Genomic DNA, 23,353 nt, shown 5'->3' with positions numbered 1-23,353 from the left:
TCTGAACAAACTTTGGAGCTACAGAACCCACAAAATAAAACAGAAAAGCAAACCTCTCACTGAGGACAGGCTGGCAGCATGCGGCCAGCGCAGCACTCTCGGAGCCGAGTCCAGGTCCGTGTGAGACGGAGGTTTTAGCACCAGGGTGGGTCTGATCGGCCACCGGCTGGAGGGACTCCAGATCACTAGGAGCTGTTGCCCTCTCCAGAATTATCAACACATAGATGCAAAGGACAAAGTGAGAGGTCAGTGCAGTCTTCACTTTGGGACTCAGTAGCTGGGAGGGCATTGGCTTTTGCCCCCGGAGCAAGAAGACATTGAGGGCTGCAGGCGCAGCCCCTGATACAGGCAGCTTCAGCTCCTGGACTGCAGAGTATAGGGGAACCAAGTGACCAGTCTGAGGGGTAATCGCTCTTGCTTTAACCTGCTTGGACCTGGATTGTGGTCTAGGGTGGAGGTCCTGGGGTGTGTGACCAGTTTGCCAGAGCTTGTGGAGGCTTCAGAGAGGGCACCCAACTAATACCTCCGGCAGCTGAGAAAACCACAGTATTTGGCATGAAGCTCCCCTGTCTGGTGGCAGAGTCCTACTCTGGCAAAAAACCCAAAAGTCAAGTAATTGAGTGGCAACATGTCCAGGCAAAGGAAGCAAAGCAAACAGACAAATTCAACATCACACTCCTATTTTGGGGACAAAAAGGACCAAAGCATGGAACAGGAGGAAGACAGTGAAGTCAGAACTCCTACACCAAAAGCTTCAAAGGAAAATACAAGCTGGTTACAGGTCATAGAGGACCTTAAGAAGCAGGTAGGAGAAGTAGAGGAAAAACTGGGAAGAGAAATGAGAACAATGCAAGAAAATTACAAAATGAGAGTCAACAGCCTGACTGAGGAAAATCACACCTTAAAAAATAGACTAACTCAAATGGCAAAAGAGGCTCAAAAAGGCAATGAGGAGAAGAATGCCTTAAAAAGCCAAATTTGCCAGATGGAAAAAGAATCTCAAAAGCTCACTGAGGAGAATTATTCCTTCAGAATTAGATTGGAACAAATGGAAGCTAACGACTTTATGAGAAATCAAGATGCTGTTAAACAGATCCAAACAAATGAAAGGACAGAAGGCAATGTGAAATGTCTCATGGGAAAACCACTGACATGGAAAACAGATCCAGGAGGGAGAATTTAAAAAGTATTGTACTACCTGAAAGCCATGATCAAAGTGAGAACCTAGAAATCATCCTCCAGGAAGTTCTCAAAGAAAACTGCCCTGATGTTTTAGAACCAGAGGACAAAATGAGGTTAAAAGAATCCACGGATCACCTGCTAAAAAAGATCCCCAAAAGAAAACTCCTAAGAATATTATAGCCAGGTTTCAAAACTTCTAGATCAAGGAGAGAATATTACAAGCAGCCAGGAAGAGACAATTTGAATATTGTGGAAACACAATCAGGATAACCCAGGATCTGGCAGCTTCTACACTGAGAGATCGAAGCGCTTGGAACATGATATTCTGGAGGGCAAAGGAGCTGGGATTAAAATCAAGAGTCACCTACCCAGCAAAACTGAGTATCATGTTTCAGGGGAAAATATGGTCATTCAGTGGAAATGAGGACTTTCAACCATTCTTGCTGAAAAAACCAGAGTTAAAGAGAAAATTTGACATTCAGATATAAGAAGCAAGAGAAACATGAGAAGGTAAACAGGGAAAAGATATCATAAGGAACTTATCAAAGTTGAACAATTAACATTCCTACATGGAAAAACGATCATTGTAACTGATGAAACTGTTCTTAGTATGAAAATAGTTGAAGGGAATAGAAATATATATACATATGTCTATATCAGAGGGTATACAGGCATATGAATACATATGTTAACGTGTATATATATATATATATAATATATATATATATGTGTGTGTGTGTGTGTGTGTGTGTGTGTGTGTCCAAGTATACACAGATAGAGGGCACAGGACCAATTTAATAGGAAGGGATGATGCTTAAAAGGTGAAATTAAGGGGGGGGAGAGGAATATAATGAGAGGAGATGGAGAGAGACAGAAAGGGGTAAACTATCTCATATAGAAAGAGGCAAGGGAAAATGGTTACAATGGAGGGGAAGAATAGAAAGGCAAAAGGGAATGGGTAAACTTTATTTTCAGTGAATTTGGCTCAGGGAGGGAATGAAATACACACTAAAGAGGGTATCTCCCCCTACAGGAGAGTAGGGGTGACAGGGATGAGAGAAGGGATAATGGAAGGGAGGGCAGGTTGGGGGGGAGGGAAGTTGGAAGCACCCACTTTTGAAAAGGGTTGGGATCAAAGTAGAGAATAGAACAAGTGGGAGGTGGGATAGGAGGGAGAGAAATATAGTCAGTCTTTTACAATATATCTACTATGTTATTGCTTTGCATTAGCCACACATGTACAACCTATACTGAACTGTTTATCTTCCCAGTAAGGGTGGGTGACATGGGAGGAAGGGAATGAATCTGGAATTCAAAGTTTTAAAATCAAATGTTTAAATATATATATATATATGTATATATGCTATTATTAATATTATTTTACATGTAATTGGACAAGAAGATATACAGGCACTGGGGCATAGAGATTCTCCATGCCCTACTGGAAAAGTCTAAAGGGGTATGGGAGAAAATATGGGAGAGAGCAGATTGGACGAGGGGATATTCTGTGGGACTGCTATTTTGAGGCATTGGGTAGGGGAAAAACAGGGAGAAAATTTGTAACTCAAAATCTGGCGGAAATGCATGCAAATCAAAAGTTAATAAAGGATTTGAAAAAAAAAAGAAATAATGAAAAGGGTAGTTTCAGAAGAACCAGAAAAGACATATGAAATGTTATAGAATGGAACAAGCAGAACCAAGAAAACAATTTAAACAAAAACATTATAATGACTTTGAAAGATAGGAGAACTCTGTTCAAATGCAGTGAGCCACCATAATTCAGAGGACTCATGATGAAATATGCCTGAGAAAGAAAGATGATGGACTTATGGAATTAAAGAGATAACAATTTTCAAACATAGTTAATGTAGCATTTTGTTTTGCTTAACTTCATATTTGTTACAACCTATTTTGCTGTTACTATCTTTTTTCCATAGTTGGAGAGTTCTTCAACAAGTAAACTAAAGAAAAGATCACAGGAGATAAAATGCATAATTTTTATTACATGAAATTGAAAAGTTTCTTCACAAACAAAATCGATATATTTAAAAATTAGAAAAATATAATTCACTGGAGTATATATTTGCACTAAATTTCTCTAATAAAATTCTCATTTCCAAGAAACAGGGAACTGAATCAAATAAATAAAAAACTTTCCTCAATAGAAAGTCAAAGGGTATGAACACACAGTTCCTCCCAAAAGAAAACTATCAAGAACATTATGAAAAAATGTTAACTCACAGAGAAATTAAATATAAAACAACTTTGAGGTTGTACCTTACACTCATCAGAAATATGACAAAAAAAGGAGCTTTTGAGGATATACACATTAAGCTACTGGGGGTGGGGCTATAAGTTGGTCCAACTATTATATGGAAAACAATTTGGAACTATGCCCCTAAAAATCAATGAACTGTGACTTTGACACAGCAATTCCATTACTAGACCTATCCCCCAAAAAGACCAAAGGAAAAAGATCTATATGCATAAAAATATTTATAGTAGCTCTTTTCATTTTTCTTTTTTTTTTGTAAGCAATCGGGGTTAACTAACTTGCTCAAGGTTACATGGCCAGTTATTTCTGGGTGTGGTGCTGAGTATCTGGGCCCGGACTTGATCCAGGTCATCCCGACACTGGAGCCAGTGCTCTTACTTGCTGAGCCACCTGGCCGCCCCTAAGCAATTGGGGTTAAGTAACTTGCTCAAGGTTACACGGCCAGGTGTTTCTGGGTGGGTGCTAAGTGTCTGAGCCCGGGATTCGATCTCCAGGTCATCCCGACACTGGAGCCAGTGTTCTTACTCGCTGTGCTACCTGGCCGCCCCTCTTTTCATTTTTCAAAAGAAGTGGAGACAAAGTGGCTGCTCAGGAAAACTGGGGAATGGGTGATCAAATTATGAATGTAATATGAATATAATGTATTACTGAGTCATAAGAAATTACAAAAGTGGTGTGGTTGCAGAGCAAACTGGGAGGTTTCTATCTCATTGTATAAAACTAAGGAGGAGTAAAGTGAGTGGAAGTAGGAAAATATTTTATATAATGACTATGACACTGTAAACAAAAACAATAGTGAAAGATTGAAGAACAATGATCAATGCAATGGCCAATAATAATTCTCCACAAGCTCGATGATGAAACACATTTCCCATTTCTTGGCAAAAAGGTCATAGACTGACTAGAGGTGTAGGTATGGCCAAAGTGTGGATTTGATGTGATTATCTGTTACAAGGAAAGAATTTTTATTTCAGAGAATTGGGCATATAATAATAAAAAAACTAAGAAAAGACTGTCAATAAATCATGTAAAAACATATAGGAAAGAGAATTAAGTTGAAAAGGAGACATACAAGTAAAGCATTGTTAGAAACACCAGGTTAAATTTGAAATACATATAAAAAAGGTATATTTAATAGAGATTCATAGTTTATTATGTACCCCTATTTTCCAGTTCTTTGTAAAGGCAAGTTCATATTTGTTGCTCTCTTAAGATCAAAGTAATAAAAAGGAAAGATTTTAAAAATAGTAATAAGAAAATAAATAGATTAGCTTAAATTAGAACCACTTTAAAATAGCTAGGAACAATAGTAGTTCACATAATTTTTTTGGAGAGGGGAAGGCAAGACAATTGGGGTTAAATGACTTGTCCAAGGTAACACAGTTAATAAGCATCAAAAGCCTGAGGCCTAATTTGAACTCAGGTCTCCTGACTCCAGGGCTGGTGCTCTATTCACTGTGTCACCTAGCTGTCCCTTAGTTCACATACTTTAAATTCATCTATATTTTCTTTTTAAAAAGTATTCCTTTCGTATATGTTTGAATATGGATACGTATAATGCTGTGGAAGTCTGTAATATTTCAAAGAAAGTTGAGAGAGTCAATGTATAGTGTTCAGAAAGAACTAGAAATCTGTCAAGCTTTTTTGTCCTGCTTTGACTTCTTCCCATTTTAAGCTGAAGATGGATATCACACATGAGACATACGATGAATTAAGCAAAGTAGAGACATTCAGGTTAATATGTATCTGTGCTTAAAAGACCTTTCCTTCCCCAGTTCTTAGCAAACTGTAGTAAAGTCTGGAAATAGGAACAGTGATATACAGAGAAATGAAACAAGCTAAATTAAGTAAAGCCCAAATAAATAAACAAACAAACAAATAAATAAAACCAAAGTTATGTCATTGAATCATTGCCTTGTTGAGTAGATATGTTTACACGTTGTTTCAAACAAAGACAGATACTACATCCTCCTTGATTACATGTGAATACTCACAGTTAAATCTATAGTCACAAACATCTTTCTTTGTTTGGATTTTCTGTGAAGTTCAGGGTGCTGATTTTCCCGCTGAACTAATGTAATTAAAAAAGATTGCTGACCCCTTGAACAGGTATCTTTTCTAGTAAAGCAGATCTAAGAACCTGTGCTAACAATCATCCTGGGTATGCCAGTGTGGTTGCTGCTACAGTCACATAGTTTACAAAAAGAAAAAAAAGTACCTTCCCATTCTATTGGAATATCTCCTTCTCTGTAGTCTACTTCTTTCATATTTCTTGCTTCCATGAATCTTCTTTCTCGCAGAGTCTGTCCTACAAAATACACAAGGAATATATTTAATATAACAACAATTTTTTAACATTTGTTTTTAAAATTTGAGTTCCAGATGCTCTCCTTTCTTCCCTCCTCACCCACCCCCACTGGAAGAAGCAGTCCTGGGAAATACCCTGATACAACATAATGCTGTTAATTACTGTCAGCTAACATGTCACCACTTAGGACACTACAACAAGAAACAAAGTTACTGTCAAAAGGACAGGTAGGTTTTTATCTGAAAGTAGGGATACAAACTGGGGCTGTTTCAAATTTCAAAATGCTACAGAAAAAAAAAAACCCAAACTTCCCTCTTTATGTAGGCAAATGAAAAGAATTAACTTACAAGAAATTTTGGTAGTACCTTTTGTTTGAAAATCTAGGTGCTGAACAGTCAGTTTTAACATAATGCTTTTTTTCAAAACTCGAATTTGTTTCAATGCAGTTAATTTATTGGGGAATGTTATGAGCTTAACAATAATTTTGGGTCTGCTTCTGAATTATTTCTTTATCTTGACTTCCCATCTATGTTCTTTTCATAACAATGCCTATCATGAGGTAGCTAAGAGTGGGGAGCTGCAGTGTGGCACTCCTAAAGAGGACTTTGCAGCTTGTTCTCTTTTGGTATAGTTAAATTACCATTTCTGATCTGCTAGAGATGTTCCATCCCTTGGTAGATTTCCAGGCTAATGATTAGTAGGGAGTCAGTCAGGTAGTCAATAAATGTTTGTTAAGTACTTTCTTTGTGACAGGCACAGTGCTCAGCACTGGTGTCCTCAGAAAAGCAAAAGACAAGGAGCTCACAGTCTAATGGGGGTGACAAAAGGCAAAGAAATATGTACAAACAAGTTATTTACAGGATAAATAGGAAATAATGAAAAGAAGGAAGGGACCAGAATTAAAAGAGATTAGGAAAGGTTCCCTGAAGAAGGTGGGCTTTTAGCTGAAACTTGAAGGAAACCAAGGAAGCCAGGAAGCAGAGATAAAGGGGAAGATCCTTTCAGAAACAGAGAGACAACCAACCAGTAAAAATATCCAGAACCGAAAGATGGAGTATCTTGCTTGTGGAACATGTGGTAGACTGTAAGGTACAAGGAGACCAGAAAGGTGTGTGTGTGTGTGTGTGTGTGTGTGTGTGTGTGTGTGTGTGTGTGTGTGTGTGAGGTACATTTTTTGAGTATAAAGTGGATATGGTCAGATCTGCCCTTTAGATTGAATGGAGGATAGACTGGAGTGGGGAAAGACTGGAGCAGACCAAGTTACCAACAAGCTACTGTAATACTCTAGGCCTGAGGTGAGGAGGACCTGCATCAGTGATGGCAGTATCACAGGACAGAAGGAGGCCTATTTTTCTTTCCAGAATTTATTTATTTTTAGTTTTCAACATTCATTTCTGAGTTCCAAATTTTCTCCCCATATCTACCCTACCCCCATCTCAAGATGGCAAGCATATGATTACTCCTATCCCTAGTCTGCCCTCTCTTATATCCCCCCCATCCTTCCCCTTGCCCCTTTACCCCTAACTTTCTTGTAGGGCAAGATGGATTTCTATACCCCACTGCCTATATATCTTATTTCCTGGTTGCATGTCACAACAATTTTTTAACATTTGTTTTTAAAACTTTGAGTTCCAGATTCTCTCCTTTCTTTCCTCCTCACCCACCCCCACTGAGAAGACAAGCAATTCAATATAGGTTATACACATGTAGTTATGTAAAACATTTCCATAGTAGTCTTGTGAAAGACTATATTTTCCTCCATCCTATCCCATCTCCCATTTATTCTATTTTCTCCTTTGACCCTGTCCCTTTTCAAAAGTGTGCGCTTCTTACTACCCAGATATACTACCGTGTTTCCCCGATAATAAGACACTGTCTTATTATTTTTTTGGACAGAAAAACACCAGAGGGCTTATTTTCAGGGGAGGGCTTATTTTAATGAACATTGACAGCAATTTTAATAAACAGGTAAATGTGAACAAAAAAATGTACCAGCAAGCAAATCACTGGGGAAGAACAGGATGATGCGCTCACTGCTGCAGCTCTGATTGGATGCAGCTCAGAGCGCGGCATGCGTTTCACCGGGGTGGGGGGGGACGGTGCATACAGAGGGTACCGTAATGTAGCGTGTAGCGCAGGGGATCACCTTCACTACAGTAGCAATCTGAATAGGGCTTATTTTCAGGGGAGGGCTTATTTTAGAGGAATCTTACACAGTAAGGGGAGGGCTTATTTTCGGAATAGGTCTTATTATCGGGGAAACATGGTATTTGAGATATGTTACACAGGTGAAAATAACAGGTCTCAGGAACAGATTGGATATGGGGTTGGGGAGAGAGTGAAGAGTTGAGGATAACAGTTAGGTTACTGTATCTTAAGGGGATGACGGGAGCTTGACCATTTCATTTTACAGAGAAGGTTGGGGAAGCTCTCAAAATGGACATTCTGAGGACACAAAGATGATTTTTATAAAGAAGGAAAGGATGAGTTATCCAAAAAAGACACATGAAATTCACTGACCAATTTAGATTTCCAGAAGACAGAAGCAAGGGTAAAAAGAAGAGAATAATAATAACTAGCATTTATATAATGCCCAAAATGCCATGAGTTTTACTAATATTATCTCATTTGATCCTCACAAAGATGCTTGAAGATAGGTTTATTATTATTTATCTTCTATTTTATAGCTGATATTATAATTTTAATTAATATATAATATATTATAATATATAAAGATATATATTATCTACATTTTATAGTTGAAGAAACTGAAGCAAACAGTATTTAAATGACTTGCCCAGGGTCACACAGCTATGAGGCAAATTTGAACTCAGGTCTTCCTAAATCCAGATTCCATGCTCTATTCACTATGCCATCTAGCTGCCTATAAGATAAATACAAAAGACTGGCAGATTTCTATAAAAAAGTGTCAGGAGAACTAAGGTTAACAAGGAAAGCTAAGGACAACACCCCCATCCCCAACCTTGACCACTATCAAAAAAAAAAAAAAAAGGAGCATCCAGGATGGGTTTGGAAAGCTATTAAGAGTAGACAGGATAGTGACAGCCAGTGAGAAATAAAGCACAACTACTTTTTTGTCTTCTTAGTTCTTACTTCACTATGGATCAGTTGCATAATTCTCCTCATAGTTCTTTGCATTCTTCAAATTGATAGTTTTTTTTCTGGAGCATTTATATTCTATTATGTGCTACAACTTTTTTGATCATTCCCCAATCAATGGGCTCTCTTCTTCTTCCTCTTTTTTTTTTTTTTAACACATTTATTTCTCTTTTAAATAGGGACCACTTTGCTATTGTTCCATGGTTTTTGGGAAGTGAGAACTCTCTTTTTGGTCAGGAAATTTTCCCTCATATTATAGTATTTGTTCATTGTGTTTTTGTCTCTTTTTGTGTTGTTTTTTTTTTTCCTTTCTGTCCTTATAACATCACCAATTCTGCTTCATTTTGATTCTACCATCATCATCATCATGGCCCCATGTGGCACCCCACCCCCTTTTCAGCATTTTTTAAATGGACTGTTTCCCCCATCAGACTAGAAGCTCCTTGAGAGCAGAGACTAACTTTTCATTTGTATTTCCTTCTTCAGTACTTAGGATAGTGCCTGGCACAGAGCAGGCACTTTATCAATGTGCACTGAGTTATGCTGTATTAGTTTTTCTATTGGTTTATCTGCTTCTGAACTAGTTGTATTCTCTCTTGATCTTTTACTTATCTGTTTTTGCTTCTTACTTTTGGGTCCCATTTCCTTCTACTGATACCTAATGCCCTGGGAGACTCTGTCTCTTTCTACTAAGGGAGTTGAGGGTGTGGCTTGGGGGCCTTTTCCCAAGGAATCTCTTGGGGTAAAGGACAGGACCCAAACTCTGTTTCTAGTCCTCTCTTTCATTGACACAGAAACTATTTCAGTTCTAATAGGTTCTTTACTGCCTACTGATCCCTTTTACTCCCATTTATTCTCCTTTTCTTTCTTTGTTTGATAAGAGAAAAATTACTCTTTCACCTCAAATAGGAAAAGAGGAGCTCCAGGATGAGTCATCACAGTGAGAGGACTGGGTAGTAACCTCACCCACAAACTTGAAGCACAAGCCTGCAGGACACACAATGGCTACAATAATGTAAAAGAATAAAACACCATAAGAGATCAGAATTCAGAAGGTGCCCTTGATCAATTCTGACTCCAGAGTACTTCTGGGTAGAAAGTCAGTGAAGAACAGGGCACATGCTATCAGACATGATCAGTGTGAGTTTGTTTAATTGAATTTTTTTTCTGCTACAAGGGAAGGTCCAATGGGGAGGGGGATGGATTGATAAGTGAGAGCAGTATAAACAGTACAAAAAGCACCAATACAGCATTTAAAAGGGCAGCTAAGGTGGCACAGGGGATAGAGCGCTGGGCCTGGAGTAGGAAAGACTGATCTTCCTGAGTTCAAATACTGCCTCAGACACTTACTACCTGTGTGACCCTGGGAAAGTCAATTAACCTTGTTTGCCTTGGTTTCCTCGTCTGTAAAATGGGCTAGAGAATTGAAATGGCAAACCACACTAGTAGCTTTGCCAAGAAAAACCCAAAAGGGGTCATGAAGAGTCAGACACGACTAAAACAATTAAACAACAACAGCATTTTAAAAAAAGAACAAAGGTGAATCTGCTTTGAGAAGTGGTTTCCAGCAATACAGTTTATCTAAAAGTAGGAACAGTCGGCAATAAGATGGAGTACTTAGAATATGAATAATCAAATAATTAACTATATATAAACTCCTTCCAACAAGTTTTATGGCGAAGGCATTTTTAAAAGCATTTTTTTCTGTATTATTAGATTCTGAAACTTCCTTTTCATGTAAGAAAAATGAAAAATGAAGAGCAAGACAGAGGAGACTATGCAAAATGCACCACAAAACTCTGCATCCTGTAATTCCTACTTTATTTTACCCTTCACTTAAAGAGACACACCATAGTATAGTGTCAAGTGTGACAGACCTGGAATCAGGAAAGAACTGAATTTGAATGCCAGCTCTAATATTAGCTACATCACCCTGGATATGTCAGAAACTCCGAGTCTCAGTTTTCTTAGAGAGACACTATTACTTGCATTATCTCCTCCACAAGGTGGCTGTGAGGAAAGTGTCTTGTAAATGTTAAAGTGACATATATAAATTTGAGATGGTGCAGTGGACCAACATAAATAAACAGATAGACGACGGAATAAATGAGTGAATATTGAATGCTTGACTAGAGTCAAGAAAGACTTGAGTTCAAATTTCACCTCAGACACTTACTAGCTGTATAACCCTGGGCAAGTCACTTAAACCCAGTCCCCCTCAGTTATCTTATCGGTAAAATAAGGCTAATAATAACACCTACTTCCCAGGGTTGTTGTGAGGATCAAATATAATAATATTAGTAAAGCCTTTTGTAAATATTAGAGTGTTATATAAGTGTTAGATGTTATCATCACTAGAATAACCTGGACCCGGATTTATCATATCCCTGCCTTTCCAGGTCTATGTCTCTCTGAAATACTGAGAATAAAATGAACACAAATTAGGAAGTAATTTGGCTGTGTTGGAAAAAGGAACCTCCTACTTAAAAGCTAACATTTTGTCCATATCTATTATGAGCAACTTTCTCTCCCCTATAGTGATGAATTTGGGTGTTCCAAACCATAAAATTCTGTGATTTTACACAATTACCATATGTTTTAGTTGGCATGCAAACACTAACTTTGGATTTGATACTTTTGTTTTATACAGGACATTCATTTATGTGACCTTACCAATACACTTGCATAACTCCAGTCTGCTGAGACATTTACCAGCCCACCCAAACTTTACTAACACTCCATATTTCCCAGAATCCCATACAGAAAGATTTAGTATATTCTAAAATCTTGTCAGTCTAACATATCTCTTCTTGTTATCATTTAACCAAGCATAAAAACAGAGGAAATAGATCTCTGACTAGACCCTCAGGTAGACCTTTTAGTTCACCTTTCTAATTTGAAGAAATTGAGTCCTAGAGAGGTTCAATAACTTAAACTCTTTCATTAGCACCTAATCAGTGATCCATATGCTCCCCAATATATCTGAAGGCAATTTAGTTCTTTCCAATCACACCAGACACCCAGACATGGGAAATAAGGACATTATACATTTTTTCTACTCCTCCTTTTGGCTCATGATGGTCTAAAAAAACTTTGGATGGTAGGGAAGGATGACTTTTCCCCTTCCCACTCCATTGCATAATTTTACTTTGTGATTCTAAAATACTTGCCATAAATTGCATCAGGTTATGACCTTTATCTTTTAGGTACCAAGGGTTTCAAAGACCAAAACAGGTATCAGAGTAATACTCAAAAACTGCCACATGAATCTTCCTACTTTAATATAACACAGTATTTTGCTTAAATATGTCTTTGCCTTAAAAAGACTAGAGGGAAATGTTAGTAAGATATGAAACTGAAAGTAAACAAAAATAGTCCTATAAGTTAAGCAATAGAAAAGACTACTAAAATAAGTGTGTTTACTCTTCCCACGCAGATGATGAATAAATGTCTTTATTCCTATTTACTGTCAAAAACATGGGGCTGGTAGTAATGAAAAATACTCAGACTAAAGCATATTCTAAAGGTCTAAAGAGTATCTTTGTTGCATGTAACAAAAACATATGTCACATATGTCTATTTCTCTAGAAAGATTTATAATTAAGACTAAAAAGGGTTTCTGACTATATTCCAAAGTCATGCATAAAGGATTTAGAAATACTTATTGTTGGGCATTATCCATAACCTCCCTCTCCTCCATCAGTGTGGCTAATCAAAAGTTGAATATATTTTAGTGCTCTCTTAAGAGATAAAAGGGAAAACTTGAGTACCACATGAAGAGATATTATTTACTCTCCAAAATGCAAAGAGGTAATGCCCTGATTTCTATAGAAAATACAACCTTCACACTGATCCATACCAGGTAAGGATTAAAAAGAAAAATCCAAATAATGGGGGGAAAATGATTTGAACTCATAGAAATAAGATGCATCTACTATGGGGAAGTAAAATAAAGGTAGTTGTTTAAAATTTTAATTAATGTACAAAGAATCGGCTTTTGGAAGCAATATATATTCACCTAGCACACATTCTATAATCCTTTGTAGAGAGAGTCTTATCTCCAATTTACAAAGCACATTTCTGAATAAGAACACAAGCCTTCAAAAATGAAATCATAAGAAACAAGCATTATGCAACATCGTTTTAACTATCTGTCTGAATCATGACAGACGTGTTTTAACATGTCTTAACTGTTCAATCCAAAGGGGCTGAAAACTTTTTGTCCAAATTAAATAGGCTTTAAGATAGATGGCATGGAAAATCCAGGTTTTAAAAAGCTTCTTTTACAATAAGAGGAAATTTAATTACTGTAATTAAAATCTTCCACTTTGCAGTGAAGTTAGCTAACAAAAGCAAACAAATACAAGTAAACTACTGGCATAAAAAGAAACAATATTCTTTATACTCCTAAATAAGTAAGCCTCATACATAATGTGGTGTGTGCCAATACAATGTTATATTTATTTCCACTCTCAGAGTACAGCCTGATCATCTGAAGATGGAAAGGTAAAGGGAAACAAAGGTAAGCATGTAGCGTAAGAGATATATGGTGGAAAATTGCATTAGCAATAGAGATTTAGACCAACTGCAGTATTTCTGAATTAGGAGACAATCTTAAATTTCATTTTACAATTTCAAACTATGGCAAAATTGGCTAATTATGAAGTGATTAATTAAATGACATAAACAGCCTCACAAAAATTTAGTTCCAGATATCCCACTATGTTCAAAAGTTTGGTAAAATGAAAAAAAAAACCCTAAAATAATGGCAAATGTGACAAACTCACAGACTATACTGCTAAATGAATAATTAAAAAAGAACAGTTACTCAAATGAATATAGTAGCATATTAAATAACTGGTCTTCTCCAATTTTGATAGACTGGATTCTTCTCAGCAATGAAGGGTTATAAGACAACTCCAAAAGACTCATGATGGAAAGAGATGTCTACATTCAAAGTAAAAACTAGAAAGAACAAAATTTGAATGTAGATTGAAGCAAATTACCTGCTCTCTTTCTTTTTCTTGTTTGATTTTGTTTCCTCTTTTCCCATTTTCCATCTGTTACAATCCTTCTTTATAACCCGACTAATGTCTAATGTGCAAGTATTTGCATATAGTTCCTATACTTGATTGCATGCTGCCATGGTGGAGAGTGAGGGATGAGGAAAGTAAACAAACATTAATAAAGACAAAAAATTAAAAACAAAAAACAAGTCTTCTTAAGCTACACAGCATACTACAGTTAAAACAAAAATCAAGGCTATCCTTATAAAGACAAAAATTAAAAACAAAAAACAAGTCTTCTTAAGCTACACAGCATACTACACTTAAAACAAAAATCGAGGCTATCCTTATAAAGAACTCCTCTCAAATTTCATCTTTCAAAGCAGCTTACCTCAACATCCACCCATCATGCTTTCCTCTTTTGCTCCACACTCAGAGTATGGGGAGAGGGTTTCCAATCAATTCCAACCCTTCTACTTGTGTCATCTATATCAGGAGCCTGCCCCTTTAATCATCTTCTCTGGTGCCCTCATTTTTAGCCTTACTTTATCCACTGGCTCCTTCCTGGCTGCTTATAAACATAGTCAGATTACCAATACCTTTAAAAAAACACCTCTAATTTTACCTTACCTTTGCCTCAAATTATCATCCTATGTGATTTTCCAGCCAAATTCCTAGAAAAAGTTACCTTCATTCAATTACTACTCTCTTCCCTCAAACTCACTTCTCAACTCTTTGTAATCTAGCTTCAGACTTATCCCACACTATTAAAACTACACTCTGCAAGTATATAAATGTTCCTTTCATTGCTAAATCCAATAGCCTTTTCTCAGTGTTCATCCTTCTTGGCCTCTCTAAAGCATCTGACACAATTTACCACTGTCTCCTTCCTGAGATTTCCTGATACTACTATGTCCTGATTCTTTTCTCACGTATCTGCACTCTTCAGTCTCCTTTGCAGGATCATCCATTATTGTTCTTGTTTAGTCATTTCAGTCATTTTCTAGGACCCCATTTGGGGTTTTCTTGGCAAAGATAATGGAGTGATTTACCATTTCCTTCTCCTGCCCATTTTACAGACGATAAAACAAGACAAAGTGACTTGCCCAGAGTTACTTAGCTAGGAAGTATCTGAGGTCACATTCGAACTCAGGTTTTCCTGACTCCAGGTCCAGAATTCTATCTACTGTGCCACATCGCTGCTATTACCACTATAGCCCTCTGTGTATAAATGAACTGAGTATCTTTCTTGTATGCCTCCTCTTTAATATCTTTTAAGACAATCTTATCAGCTTCAAGTATTCAACAATCACTTCTATGTAGATGATTCTCAAATCTACCAAACTTCCCATTACTCTAGAGGGTACCAACCACCCTTCAGTCCCTCAGGCTCAGAACCTAGGTGTCCGCTTTTACTTCAATATCTTTCACATCCCATATACAATGTCTCGCCAAAGTCAGTTGATTTTACCTTTGCAATATGTCTCGACTATGTCATTTTCTCTCATCCAATACTACCATCATCATGATGCAGCATCTCATCATCTCAGGCTTGCACTATTGCAATAGCCTATTGGTTATCTCTGCCACAAGTCCCTTTTCACGTCAATTCATCTTCCATTCAGCTGCCAAAGTGATATTCCTAAAGGGCAGGTCTAATCATGTCATTAAAAAAAATTCCAATTGTTTCCTATTGTCTCAATAAACACCAATGGCTTCCTATCACCTCCAGGATCAAATTCTCTGACATTCATAGCCATAACCAACTTCCACCTCTCCCTTCCCAACCCTTCCAGTCTTTTTATAGCTTACTCCCTGCCAAATAAGCTTTAATCCAGTGACACAGGCCTCCTTGCTGTTCCATAAACAAGACACTCCTGACTTTGAGTGTTTTCTCTGGCTACTCAGCATCCGGGAATGATCTCCCTCCTTGGCTTCCTTCAAGTCCAAACTAAAATGTCATCTTCTTTAGAAATAGCAAGAAGGCAGTTGTGGGGTGGGGGAGAGGGATATAGAATATGGGAAGGGAAATATTTGCTAACAAAAATATCTGGAATACACTACTATTGTTAAATAAAAATATCCCCACTGTATTCTTTCCCTTATCCCTACCCAGAGTGCCAATTTAAATGACTGTTGTTTTTATTTTAATTGTTGTCTTCATATTATACTATGACAAAAACATCCCCCAAATAACCACAGGATTACCCTGCTTAATCAATGAGTATATTTTCCAGTGATTTTAAAAGTAATTGTTTCATTGAGCTTTGGTAAGTCATCATATCTCTCTTTCCCTATTTTTACATAAACTACAGTTATCTACAGTTGTTAACCAACCCATTTGGAAGACAGAGCCTGATATAGAAACTGCATATCTTTTTATAGCTTAAGTAATTTTTTATTTTTTAAATAATTTTTTAAGTAATTTTATGACTAAACAACAATTTCCAATGAATTTAGTGATTTTCTGTAATTTTTCTAGAGATGCCACAACAAACCCAATAAATATGGACCTCTAATAAATCCCAGAAACTGTTGTTACATAAGGTCATATGAAAAAGCCGACACATACTACACAGTTATAATCTCTATTGCATGAGAATAATGCTTAAGCATTAACATATAAGATTAAAAGTACACACACAAAAATTTTAATAAAGAAACTTAAAACTGGCTTCAATCCATAATATGTAATTTTATGAATTTAAGTAAAAATATTAATTGCTTATCAACTGAAAAATGACTGAAAAAATTATGGCATATAAATGTAAAGAAATATTATTAAGGAGGATGAAATTGAAAATCTAAGGGATTCAGAAAAACATTGATTTGTTTTAACTGATGCAGTGAAATAAGCAGAACTAAGAATACAATATGTACAAGGATAACACTGCAAATGAACAGATTACTAAAAAGAAGTGGAATTCTGCATAATGAAATAAAAACAACAACACTCAAAGTGTGGAAGATTACCATGAGATAACTCTCACTCACTAAGAGCGCGCGCACGCGCGCGTGTGTGTGTGTGTGTGTGTGTATATATATCTTTCTCTTTATTGGATGCTTTTGTAGAATTTTTTCTTTGTTATAAGAGGATTCAATCTAGAGATGGTGAAGCTAACAAATGACTGTGACTCAAAGACAAAAGACGTCACCAAAATATACTTTTTTCAAGCACTAATATTTCATTATCCTGATTCTACCAGATAGATAACACATAGTCATATGTCAAGTCTATGTCAAAGTCAAGACAAGTCTATGTCAAAGAAACTTGGTATACAAACGAGCCTTTGAGAATAGGGTCCTTTTTAAGTATTCTTCTGCTTACTTTAAATTCTCCCTTAAGTCAACTCTAGTCAAAACCTAAGTTTGCATATAATTCCCAAATTGGTCTTTTCACCACTGAGTACTTTCTTGTTGTAAGATGTCATGTCTAAGTGAAGGTGAGGAGGATACTTTATCATTATAAATTCTTCAAGAAACAACATGGGAGCTACAAAAAGAGCTCATACGTGAGTATAGAGTTCACATTCATCTAAGGTTTAATTAGCCCAAGCATAATGGTTTAACAAGATTCACCTGGGAATCTGCTTTTGAAAACAAATTTCCCTGATGTGACTATACCAGACTTTGTCATTCTCACCTATCATTTCGGAAAATTTACTCATGAAAGAATATTTAATTTGGCAACTTCAATTTCTTACTTTAATTGAATATAAATAACAAATGCCATTTCTGTTTCCAACAGCTTTGGGTATTCTATTTGATTAAATAACATTCATAATTTTAACCCAACCCAGTTCTTTTAATTGAAATGATCTGAGTAAGCACTAGCCAGGGAATAAGGAAACAGGCTGAAAACCAAATCACCAGGAAAGAAGCATCTAAGCATTTATCTTTTTGTTTTTCTCAATTTAAAATGGATAAACGAGTAATGGATAATTCTCCTCAGTGAGAATTATCTAGATATTATTTCAAAGCTATCTAATAGCAAAAGGAAGAAGTAGCCAAGGAAACAAATTATTTAACTCACTTTCAGCATGAATGAGGACTTTTTTTTATATGAAGTATTGGGTCTTATTCAGAGATCCACTTAAATTGGTGATATAGAAGAAAAATGAACTCATTCGAGAACCCTGTATAGCATGTTACGATCAATAATAAGGCAATTTTGAAGAACAAAATTTGAAAGGAAACAAGTCTATTCTGATTTTTTTTCACTTCACATTTAATAAATTGCTCTTGAGGCAAACTTTCTTTGCTCTTTTGTTCCATCTGCTATGGAATGAAAACTTCAAATTCTTTGATGAATGGTTAGAAAGGATCCATTTTTACAGTCGTGCTCATATATAATCCTAAATAAATGGCACTTAAACTCTAGGCAGACATGACTTTTTTTTTTTTTTTAATGTCAGAAGACAGTTCAGGAATCACTATATAATCCCAGATGGCCTCAAATGCCTTAAACAATTTAGGCTGAAGTTGGGAGGTTCTCCTTTTAGACTTAGGAAAACTATGGAAGGTTACCGCTAACTGACAAAAGTTAAGTTTAACTTTTAATAAAAGTTAACCTAAGCTTGGCTTATAAGGCCATTTGGTAAAAGAGAAGCATGATCCCTTTAATAGTCAGATCAATGGAGAGATGCTGTTGAGTGCCTCAACAATTTGCTGGAGCTAACATTAAAATAAGCATTAATGCTAAATGCTCTACTTCCTAAGCCTGTCCCCAAGGTACTTGAGTGACTAGCCCACAGATAAGAATGAGGCTTATTTTCATTTTCCCTGAGTACAACAAAAAACAATGTTTAATAATAATAAAAGTTACTTTCCTACTTACTTTTTGATTCAATTATGCTTTATATAATGCACTAACTATATGAAAAAAACAGCATTGAATATTTTTTGAGAACAGAAACACCCAACCAAGAACTCAATAAAAAGTACATTATTATTAGAACTGTCACCAGAATATTAGCAAAGGAGGAATTAAAAGGATCACAGACTTAGAGCTATTAAGAACCTTAGGCTAAACCTAACTTCCTCATTTTACTGATTAGGACCTTGAGGCCCAAAGACTTTAAATGATATGCTGAGGGTCACACAATTAGTAATCATCTAATGTTGTATATAAACCCAAGTCTTCCTGACTCCAATACCAGCACTTTATCTACTATACCACATCAGCTCTCAAACCAATTAAACATTTACCAAGAGTCTACAATATAACATCATATAGTGAGATCACGTTTAACACTTAAGATTTGTCTCTGCAGCAAGGGAAAGAAGAATGGAGAAGGAAGAGAAACAAGCATAAGACAAGAGTGGTACTTACTTGTAAAGGGGGGAATTACTCTGTAACCTGGATGATTTCAAGGTCACAAAAGTTACAGAAACCCTACTTCTTCAATATAGGGAGGAACATTTATCTGAAAAAATAAAAGAGAACCTTTCAACTGAACATTCCCTTTGGATTCAAAGTGAGAGGCTCAGGTGAGAACATAGGTAAGGTCTGTATCTGACCCTTACATTGAGCAAAATTGCTAGCATTTGCCCTAAAAACTGAACTTGAATTGAGGCTCTTGTCAAAAGAACATTCCAAGAGGAATTTACTGATTGAAGAGGAATAAAAAGCTGTAATTGAAGGAATTAATGAAAAGCCAAAGGAAAGAACACTGGCTGTGGAGTCAAAGGTTATGAGCTAGATTCTTTATTATCTTGAGCATTTATCCAAATCTCAGATCTTTCTATGCTTTAATCTTCTTGAGACTAGTCATACAGGACTAGTTTATTATTTTAAAAAAAATCATCCTGTTTCCTTCCCTAACCTCAATGTTATGTACATGTTTCTTAAAAGCTCTCTGTGATGTCATGTTTACTCTTTAAACACCTCTCTTTTTTCTCCTTCAGTAGAATCATTTGGGAAAGGTTTTATCATAATTTTTATAGGGTTTATCTGAGAGGAGGAAGAAGGAAGGAGTAGGGAGAAGGATATAGTGAACAGAGTGAGAAATATGGGAGTCAATAAAGATCTAGGTTCCCAAACTCTAATACTTGATTAAGTGACCATGGGCATAGTACTTAACTTTGTCCACCTTTAATTTACCAATTCATATGACTGGGAATGACATCTATAGCTGCTTCCACATTAGGTAACTGTGCTATATGAATGCCAGCTATTATTACCAGGAAAGAGCTTTGCTTCTTCTTTGTGAGCTAAATGGCAATTACTAGCAACCCATAGAACACTTCAAAACGGGAAGACTGTGGTACTCACCTTGACTCCTTCATCTAGTCTTAAAGAATGTCATGATTAAGATTAGTGGAAATGAAAAAAAAAAAAAGAAACTGATATGGTGGAGGGGGAATTCCATTTCTCTCATTTTATTTTTCTTTATTTTCTAAATCTGGGGGAAGAAGAGATGATGGTGATCTTAGAGGTTCTGATGTCGTTCACAAGAGATATGCAAAAATAATGCACATTTCTCTAATTATTAGTGTTTTCAAATATTTTTTTCATATGACTATTAAACTGGGTTTTTCTGGAATATATTTCTCAGTTATTAAAATGCCTCCCCTGAAACATATTAGGGGCCTTTACAGATGAAGACACTGAGGCTAAAAGAGGTTAGTGATTTGCCCAGGGTCAAACAACTACTAAATATTTCCACTATCCTTTCTACAAATGTTCATATTTGCCCCTGATATGTCAACCTTTTGAACTTTGTATTTTTTCATTCATCAGCTGAAAATTTGTGAAAATCTAAGCACTACTTGAAAACTGTTCAGCCAAAGATTCTTTCCTATGAATGACAGCTTCCCTATTAACTGATTAACCAAGGGGAACTGACTAAATAAAAAAAAAATTCAATGCTAAACTCATTCTCCACTAGCTTTTTTTCTTTTACAAGTTTGCATTTTGTACTGGAGTTTTTCTGAAAGCAAAACATATTGAGCACACTTTTTCAGCAGAAGCCATACAAGAGGAAAATGAACTAATTATGTCAATAATACAGCAATAAATTTCAAGAAGGCAATAGTTTCCCCAAGACTAAACCAGTGCTACCAAAGTTATTCCATCTAAGCAGCCATTAAGAATGTAGGTTTTCTGGGGGCAGAGTCAAGATGGCAGAGTAGAAGCAGAACCTCCCTGCTGCTCCGGCTTCCACCTTCCCCAATCCATGTAAAAAGGGGACTCTAAACAAACTTTGGAGCTGCAGAACCCACAAAATGACACAGAGAAACTAACCTCCCGCTGAGGACAGGCCTGCAGGAATCGCCAGCGCAGGGCTCTGGAAGCCGAGCCCAGCCCCACATCAAGGCTTTAGCCCCAGGGCGGGCCTGACCACCCACCAGCCAGAGGGACTCCAAATCAGCAGCAGCTGTGGCCATTTCCAGATTTATCAACACACAGATGCTAGGGACAAAGTGAGAGGTCAGTACAGTCTGGACTTTGGGACCCAGTAAGTGGGAGGGCGTGGCTTTTGCCCCTGGGGCCAGAAGCCTCTGAGACTCCCAGCACAGCTAGCCAGCAACACTTGGCAGCTTCAGCTCCTGGCCTGCAGAGTGTAAGAGGACCAAGCAACAGTTTGAGGAGTAATTGCTCTTGCTTTAACCTTGGATCTAGATTGCAGTCTAGGGTGGAGGTCCTGGGGTGTGTGTCCAGCTTGCCATAGCTTGTGGAGACCTCAGAGAGGGCACCCATCTAATACCTCCAGCAGCTGAGAAAACCCCAGCATTTGGGACGAAAGCTCCCCTGTCTGGTGGCAGAGTACTACTGTGGCAAAAAGCCCAGAGGTCAAGTGACTGTGGGGCAACATGACCAGGCAAAGAAAACAAAGCAGACAGAAGATTCCAACATTAGACTGCTATTTGGGGAACAAAAAGGAGCAAAGCATGGAATAGGAGGAAGACAGTGAAGTCAGAACTCCTACACCAAAAGCTTCAAAGGAAAATAAGAGCTGGTTACAGGCCATAGAGGACCTTAAGAAGCAGATAAGAGAAGGGGAGGAAAAATTGGGAAGAGAAATGAGAACAATGCAAGAAAATTATGAAATGAGAGTCAACAACCTGACTGAGGAAAATCACACCTTAAAAAATAGACTAACTCAAATGGCAAAAGAGGCTCAAAATGGCAATGAGAAGAAGAATGCCTTAAAAAGCCAAATTTGCCAGATGGAAAAAGAATCTCAAAAGCTTACTGAGGACAATCATTGCTTCAGAATGAGATTGCAGCAAATGGAAACTAATGACTTTATGAGAAATCAAGATGCTGTTAAACAGATCCAAACAAATGAAAGAATAGAAGGCAATGTGAAATATCTCATGGGAAAAACCACTGGCCTGGAAAATAGATCCAGGAGAGAGAATTTAAAAATTACTGGACTATCTGAAAGCCATGATCAAAGTAAGAACCTAGAAATCATCCTCCAGGAAGTTCTCAAAGAAAACTGCGCTAATGTTTTAGAACCAGAGGGCAAAATAGAGGCTGAAAGAATCCACCAATCACCTCCTGAAAAAGATCCCAAAAACAAAACTCCTAGGAATAATATAGCCAGGTTCCGGAATTCCCAGATTAAGGAGAGAATATTACAAGAAGCCAGGAAGAAACAATTTTTTTTTTTTAAGCAATTGGAGTTAAGTAACTTGCTCAAGGTTACACAGCCAGTTATTTCTGGGTGTGGTGCTGAGTATCTGAGCCCGGGATTCGACCTCCAGGTCATCCCGAAACTGGAGCCGGTGCTCTTACTTGCTGTGCTACCTGGCCGACCCATAGGAAGAAACAATTTGAATATTGTGGAAACAAAATCAGGATAATCCAGGATCTGGCAGTTTCTACACTGAGGGATCAAAGGGCTTGGAATATGATATTCTGGAGGTCCAAGGAGCTGGGATTAAAACCAAGAGTCACCTACCCAGCAAAACTGAGTATCATCTTTCAGGGGAAAATATGGTCATTCAGTGGAATAAAGGACTTTCAAGCATTCTTGCTGAAAAAACCAGAGTTGAATAGAAAATTTGACATTGAGATACAAGAAGCAAGAGAAGCATGAGAAGGTAAACAGGGAAAAGAAATTATAAGGAACTTATCAAAGTTGAGCTATTAACATTCCTACATGGAAAAACAATAATTGTAATTTATGAAACTTTTCTCAGTAGTTGAAGGGAATATAAATATATATATATGTATATATATGTATATGACGGTATATGGGCATATGAATTCACATGTGAATGTGTGTATACATGTTTACAGGTATACATAGATAGAGGGCACGGGACCAATTTAACAGGAAGGGATGATACTTAAAAGGTGAAATTAAGAGGTGAGAGAGGAATATAATGAGAGGACATGGGAAGAGAGAGAATGGGGTAAACTATCTCATATAGAAGAGGCAGGGGAAAATGGTTACAATGGAGGGGAAGAATAGGAAGGCAAAAGGGAATGGGTCAATCTTATTCCCA

The 23,353-nt window shown here is 37.0% G+C and overlaps 1 protein-coding gene across 2 annotated transcripts in view; it reads right to left on the bottom strand.

Moving 5' to 3' along the window:
• NDUFAF2 (NADH:ubiquinone oxidoreductase complex assembly factor 2) overlaps positions 1–23,353 on the bottom strand; it is a 251,856-nt gene that overhangs the window by 102,452 nt on the left and 126,051 nt on the right. The window contains exon 2 of one of the 2 annotated variants that reach the window (XM_069096372.1): positions 5,676–5,765. In XM_069096372.1, coding sequence (XP_068952473.1) covers positions 5,676–5,765 — 90 coding nt within the window. The remainder of the gene's footprint in view (positions 1–5,675; positions 5,766–23,353) is intronic. The other variant, XM_069096373.1, reaches the window with a different exon arrangement.

Source organism: Petaurus breviceps, unplaced genomic scaffold, assembly GCF_028583685.1.
Source record: "Petaurus breviceps papuanus isolate PSGF00001 unplaced genomic scaffold, PetGlider_PUasm1.0 229, whole genome shotgun sequence".
Taxonomy (NCBI): Eukaryota; Metazoa; Chordata; class Mammalia; order Diprotodontia; family Petauridae; genus Petaurus; species Petaurus breviceps.
Note: the sequence above shows the minus strand (reverse complement) of the source record. Positions and strands in the feature narration are given on the sequence as shown.